Below are 7223 nucleotides of genomic sequence, written 5' to 3'. Positions count from 1 at the left end.
TGCCTGATAGTGACAGACTCGAGGAGCTCAATCAGTTTAGCTTTACAAATAGAAGGTTAAGGGGTGATGCTCACAGTCTATAAGTACCTACACAGGGAACAAATATTTGACAATTGGCTCTTCAACCTAGCAGAGGAAGGTCTAACACACTCCAATGGCTGGATGTTGAAGCTAGACAGACTGGAAATAAGGCATACATTTTTAAAGGCAAGAGTAATTAACCATTGCAACAATACAAAGGGTTGAGGTAGATTCTCCATCACCGGCGATTTTTAAATCAAGATGGGATTTTTTTCTAAAGTTCGGCTCTAGGGATTATTGTGGGGCAGGTGTCTGGCCTGTGTTATACAGGAGACCAGCCTCGATGCTCACAATGGATCCTTCTGGCCTTGGAATCTCCGAATCTTCCCTTTCCTTCCCCAATTCATCTGATCACAGCAGAACCCCCCACACACACACAGCCCTGAAACAGATCACTGCCTCTTTGTCGACATTACCAGAGCTGCCATTTGGTTCAAAAGCAAAGATCAGAAAAAGGTGCTTATGTTTCTTTTCAATTTTATGAAAACATTTCCTCGCGTAGTTCCTCTTTCCCAAGAATAAGACAGTGGAGCAACCCCCTCTAAGGCCACAGCCTGAAGACAACTGCTTATTTAAACACCACTTTGATCTGGAGTCACAGCTATAGGCACTGGCCATGGAACGGACAATGCTTCCTCCGGGAGCCCGGCTTGGCGCTGCTGTTTATTCAGCAGTATCCTCTGGGCCCCCTTTTTGCAAATGGAAGAAAACAGGGGAAGGGTTTTTTTGTTTTTAACTTTAGAAGCATCAGATAAACCAAGTCTCATTCATCTTCCTTGGATGGTGAACTGTCAGCAGAGTTGAGGCTTTTCCAGTTCTTATATGAAAGGAGAGGTGCAACTGCTCTCTTCTCTCAATTGGTTGTACTGTATTTGAGTTAAATGTGTCCCCAACAACCCCAAGACTTAAGAAAAGATCATTTCCCCTTGCAGTAGATCAGGACTCACTTGGTAGTGGGGACATCATCTAGCTGCCTAAAGACACAAAAACAGAGTTTCTAACAGTCTTCCCCCCCCCCCCAACCCCGTTTTATATAAAAACTTCCCTGTATCCCCTGTAAGGCAAAGAAAACCCATTTTCTTCCCTTTGCAGATCACCTTTAAAATCCAGACCTCTCGAGGGTCCGTTTCTGTTAGGGACACAGGACTGGGAGGCGCAACTTCCTATTCAGACTTCCTGCTTGAGCCTGCTATAGCTAACACCCATGTGGTTGTCATTGTGCCCCCCCCCTCCCCCCGAGAGCAAGGATCAGTGTTTAAGACACGGTCAATGCATCCCCCCCAACAGACTTCCTCCAGCGGCACCACCGGAAGTAGGTTGCCCATTCCACAGAGCCCCTGAGAGGCGCGTAAGCACCAGGGTAACTTTAAACAGGTGACTTCAGCACGCGTGGGCCCTCCGAAGTGCTTTGCGGAATTAAGACCTCCGGGCGTAATGCCGCCAGCTCTGCTGGATGGGGTTAGCCACAGTTGGCCTGGTGAGGGCCCCCGGTGCCAGCATGCCCGTGACTCCGGAAGTGCTGCTCTTCCCTCCATCGAGCCTCCCAGCTCTCAGCATTTCCCGTTCTTAAAATAACTGCAAACCCCGACCTTGACTATCATTAAGTAAATGATGAGTAATACTCAGGGCTGATGTTGGGGGCCCCGGCGAAGCTAAGTCACATGCTTCAGCCAGAGCCCTGATGCATTTGGGGGGGGAAGGGGGCACTGAAGCCCAAGCCCTGCTGTGTGGGGAGAGAGCAGAGGGACTGAAGCATGCAACTTAGATACGGAGGGCCCCCAGGCAATTGCCCTGTGTGCCACTCCCCAATGCCGGCCCTGCACTTGCGACCCCACTAAACCTGGCCCACGGTCCTCCCCCGGTTAAGAAACCCTGCTTTACGGAGAGTGGGGAATTAGGGAAACAGGCCGGTGGCAGCCTGCTCCTGAAAAGCCAGTGGATAGGATGGAGTGGGCAGACACGACATCCTGCTGCTGGTGTGTCGAGTCACAGCAGCCCCGTTTGGAAATCCCCCCAGACTGTAACAATGTTCAGGTAGCTCTGAACGTTCTGCTTAAAGCTGCAAGGCCCAGGCCCAGGTTCACAGACACAGGGGCTTGGTCGTGGGGATCAGTCACATGAACTTCCAACATTGACAGCACAAGCCTCAACCACCTGAGCCAACAGAGTAAGGGGCCCAGCTACCCCTCAGAACCTGTTACACACAACACATCTAGCCCAGTGTCCTGTCTGCTCACAGTGGCCAGTGCCAGGTGCCCCAGAGGGAATGAACAGAGCAGGGAATCATCAAGTGATCCATCCCCTGTTGCCCATTCCCCCGTTCCGGCAAATAGAGGCTAAGGACACCATCCCTGCCCCTCCTGGCTAATAGCCATTGATAGACCGATTCTCCATTAATTTATCTAGGTCTTTTTTGAACCGTTATAGTCTTGTCCTTCACAACATCCTCTGGCAAGGAGTTCCACAGGTCGACTGTGAGTTGTGTGAAGAAATTTCCTTTTGTTTGTTTTAAACCTGCTGCCTATTCATTTAATTTGGTGACCCCTAGTTCTTGTGTTATGAGAAGGAGTAAACAACACTTCCTTATTTACTTTCTCCACACCAGTCATGATTTTATAGACCTCTGTCATATCCCCCCCTTAGTCATCACTTTTCCAAGCTGAAAGGTGCCAGTCTTATTAAATCGCTCCTCATAGGGAAGCCGTTCCATACCCCTAATCCCTTTTCTGAATCTTTTCCAATTCCAATACATCTTTTTTGAGATGGGGCGACCACATCTGCACGCAGTATTCAAGGTGTGGGTGTACCATGGATTTATATAGAGGTAATATGGTAATATCTGTCTTATCGATACCTTTCCTAATGATTCCCAACATTCTGTTCACTTGTTTGACTGCCGCTGTACACTGAGTGGCTGTTTTCAGAGAACTCTCCACAATGACTCCAAGATCGCTTCCTTGAGTGGTATCAGCTAATTTAGACCCCATCATTTTATACGTATAGTTGGGATGATGTTTTCCAATGTGCGTTACTTTGCATTTATCAACACTGAATTACATGCGTGTCTTTTGCATAACGAGGACTTGTGAAAGAACAAGTGGAGTTGGGGCATCCTACTGGGATCTTGATGTCTGTAGGAGTTGCCCATGGAGAAGGAGCTTGCCCGGCCATTAGAAAGATCTATGCACTACACTGCACAACTCCAAAAGGTTTATTTTTAATAATGCATTATCTTAAAAATGTACAGCACGTCATCAGAAAGTGCTTTCCAAAGTCAGAAAGAAGCCAGAGCAGGGTGGCGGGGGGGGGGAATTGAGAACTCAACCAGTGATACAAAAGTAGTTTGACCTGTATGCCCACCCTTACCACTCCTGCACAGTCACGTGGGCATTAATCTCTCATGGCAATGGAATCCACACTGACCCAGAAGACTGGGCTGTTCCAAAGGGCAGCTGGAGTTTGAACATTTTTGTTCCTGTGCCACAGTCCATCCATCACTAGATACGTAGCAAGGCGTGCGCTCTGGCTCCAGATAATGGAAAAACCCCTTTTAGATAGGGCAACAGAAAGTAGGCACTGAAGGCAACGGTTGTACCCAAGAACAGGAGGACACAACACAACCAGGCCCAACCCTGCCATTGTGTAGCAATATTCGTATAGGTACCTGCAGACTTCGGTAAGACTCCAGTTTGAGCCACTTCTGATCCTGGGTGAAGTTTGCAAGGGAGTTTAGTGCTGGTTGAAGGCATCAGCCCGACAGCCACGGAGACTGGATTTCTCAGTTTAATCCCAAAGCAGGTCCCATACAGACAGCAACAATGCCGTGTGCTTGGACTATGCCCCAAGGGGAAGTCATGCTCCGTGGATCCTTCTTTTGAGCTTGCCAACACCGGAGCCAACTGGCGTGATGGGGTTTGCCAGGCCAGTGGAAACTGGCCTGAGAACCTCACTCATTTCACATAGGCCAGTGGGCAGCCCTCTCGTGTAATTAATTTCCATCCCTACCAGCCCAGGCGAGATCTGAAAGGACTCCAGAATCCCCATTGCCAATCTACTGAAAAAGTTCGAAGGGACGATATAAAAAGCTGCAGCAGGGAGGGGAGATTAAAAACCTGGTGACACTCTGAAGATGGGCGTTTGTGGCCTGTGTTGTACATGGACAGAGCAGAGAATCCCCGTCTACTTCACCAAGGCCAGATGTAGTAAAAAAAAAAAAAAAAAAAAAAAAAAAAGCGAGTGTCGTCCTAAGCAACCTCACTGAGAGACAGCTGGTTCCACCTGGCGCGGAGGTTGCTGACCTTGGTTCCCAGAAGGAGGAAGCCACCAACCTCCCGGAAGATGGTTTAAAACCCAAAGAGGCTGGGCTCTGCTTTGGGGAAGCTAAAGCCTGGATCCCAGCCTCCTGCTGCAAGAGGAGATGGCTCCGGCTTGGCACAGAGGAGAGGGAAGCTGGGAGCATATCTGTTCCAAATGGAGCTGGGCCTGCGGTTTACCAGCTCCCGTTAAAATTCCTGGTATCTGCTTCTAGAGAGAGCTTGATCCTGCAGGCCCTCCGGCAGCCCAAGGACAAGGTGGTGGGTAATGCCTCCTAAAAGCCGCTCCCTCACCTTTACGCTGAAGGTTCCCCAGCCTTCTGTACAGCCCCAGCAAGTCCATCTGACAGCTCACAGGGAACTTGCTCTTCCCACTCCCCCAGACTAGGCTGAGGATGGAAATCCCTTCCTGTGTTTCCCAGACCAGTGTCTAACCATGGCTCAGAGGTTCAGAAGTGACAGCAACTCCTGCAACCCAAGATGCTTTTAATCTCTAAATACCTGGAGGCCTAAGTTCTATGGGGACCGTGCCACTGCTGAGACAAGCCCATAAGGGTTAAATCCCAAACCATGGGACCATTCAAAAACACTGGTTGACAACATGGGCAGAGTCTCCTGCTCCCAGCTGGTTCCCACAGGTCTCCTGGGGGCTCTGGTTTGTTTGCCAACAATTCTCATCAGCTCAAAGCATTCGTTATCAGAAGCCAAATTTGCCTACAGACCCACAAAGCATCTCACACAGCAAGAGGCAAATTGTGGGGCAGAAGTCAGGACATCAAGCCAGGCCCCTCCCTGCCCGGGGAAGGTGATGACCAGCAGCCCCAATGCTTCTCTCAACCCATGGCAGCATTCTCATGAGACACTCGGGAATGCCCAGGGAGCAGACAGACCACACTCCAAATAGCCAGGGCCTGATCTTACAAGCTGCTGAGTACCTTCTTCCAAGGGGAGCACAGCACCTTGCAGGATAGGGCCCATAAGGAGCGCACCAGACGTGACTGGATCGTTCTCCTCTCCAAGGAGGGTTTGCCGTGTGAGCTGGAACACACCTCTCCATAGCATGCCAGGGAATGGGAACATTTTAGTTCCCTTTGGGTTTGTTTTTTGTTTAAGCCAAAAGGTGGGTCACTTTGCCTAGTGATTTGTAAACAGCAGATGCCGGAGGTTTCAGAGGGGCAGCCTGCAGTGCTGGATAAGCTCAAGAGCCAGAAACCAAAAGCCAAGGTGAATGGACATTCTGTAGAAGGAGCCATTCCCCCGGTGGTCACTTGGCCTCTTGCCGATCTGATCTCCTTGGCTTGAGAACTTCCACCAACAAGAAAAGCAGGCCGGGCTCCTCTCAATCTGCAGAGTTTTACCCAATCTAGTGGTCGGTGCACGCAGAGGAAGGGCGTTCGTCGTGTTTCCAGCAGGTTGGAAGGATTTTGAGTCGCAGCCTCGTTACGCTTCGGCTTTTCTAAAATCCCTGCTGAACGGAAATAGGAAACACACCCAATCCGGATCCTTCCCCAAGCCCCACCCTTCCCCACAGCACTTCCTGGCCCGCTGCGGATGGGAAGGAGAGCAGGGAACCTGCTTTCAAAAATGGCCTCTGTTAGCCGGTTCGAAGCACACACCTGGACTTGGCCGTCGATGGAGTAGCAGTCGCAAGGTAAGCCCGCAGGGCTGCAAGTCCCAGAAAGCCGCCTGCCCAAACAAGAGATGCTATAAAGGAAAAATAAAAAGGTACCCGAGAAGCTTATAGAGCAAGATTTCCCTGCATCGCGGCGACTCCATTCACAGTGCCGAGTTCGACTCTCGCCCGGATCCTTTCCCACCCCCTCTCCCACTCCAAAAGCCAGGGACACAGTCTGTTTGCCTGAAGGTTCAGTACTTCACTCCAGGAACAAACTCCTTGGCGTCGGGGTTCAAGTTGCTTTTGCTCTGAAATGGAGAAAAGGGAGATGGATCATTCCTCTCACCGTGCATTTCTCTCCACCTTGCCCCCGTCTCCTCCTCTCTACCCAGAGATCTGGCTACTCAAGATGCCAAGTAATGGGAACTGATGCAGAGTATCCCCTCACCCACCGTCTGTGCTGCGGGATAACACCCACGGGCCTGCTGCAAGGCCGCACGGTCAGCAGTGTTTTCCAGATCAGATCACCTCAGATGCCTGGGGTTACCCCAGTGATGGACATGACTCATTGATAGGACAACCAGCCACCCAGCCTCCTGCAGACCCAGGAGGAAGCCCTGCAGAACATAACCCCTCGGATATACTGAGCTGGGATGGTTACTCCTGGCCTGTGGGATCATCATGGAAGGAAATGAGATTCATCAACACTGAGGGGGTCTATCCTCACTGTGCAGTGCATGCGAATCCCACCAGTGCTAGTGGGGATGACACAAGGGCGGAGGAAACCCCACCAGCGAGAGGAGCTCTGCCCTCACTGGTGCGCCCCACCCTGAGACAGGGCCCTGCTGAGGGGGGAGGAATCCCGAGGGACCAATGCCCTATGTCAGGATATGGATCTCTCTGTTCACATGAGAAGCACCAGGGAAGTGGGAGGGTGAAGGAATAAGCCGTCTAACACCGTACACAGCCTTCTCCCAGATCTTTACCAAAATATCCTCTGAACTGCAACTGTCGCCCACCGAGAGGCCATTCAGCTGCTGCTGCAGCTGCCCGATGCCCTGGGGCAGGTCGCGTGATGGAATGAACCAGTCCTGGTCCTCTTCATCCAGCATCTCCTGGAAACAGCGGTCAAGGAAGTCCTGCTCCTGCAGCTCCTCCTCCACCTGGCCGGGAAGGGGAAAGAACATCAGGGCCGAGGGTCGCAAGCCACCTGC

At 51.1% G+C, this 7223-nt stretch overlaps 1 protein-coding gene across 1 annotated transcript in view; it reads right to left on the bottom strand.

The window, feature by feature from the left end:
• Positions 1 to 4647: 4647 nt before the first annotated feature.
• The window catches only part of PAIP2B (poly(A) binding protein interacting protein 2B), a 45558-nt gene continuing 42982 nt past the window's right edge, over positions 4648 to 7223 (bottom strand). The window contains exons 3-4 of the mRNA XM_065405359.1: positions 6996 to 7172; positions 4648 to 6317 (exon numbers count right to left, since the gene is read on the bottom strand). Of these exons, the coding sequence (XP_065261431.1) occupies positions 6261 to 6317; positions 6996 to 7172 (234 nt within the window). The 3' untranslated portion in view covers positions 4648 to 6260. The remainder of the gene's footprint in view (positions 6318 to 6995; positions 7173 to 7223) is intronic.

Source organism: Emys orbicularis, chromosome 5 (genome assembly GCF_028017835.1).
Source record: "Emys orbicularis isolate rEmyOrb1 chromosome 5, rEmyOrb1.hap1, whole genome shotgun sequence".
NCBI classification, from domain to species: domain Eukaryota; kingdom Metazoa; phylum Chordata; order Testudines; family Emydidae; genus Emys; species Emys orbicularis.
This window is presented reverse-complemented; position numbering and strand designations above follow the sequence as displayed.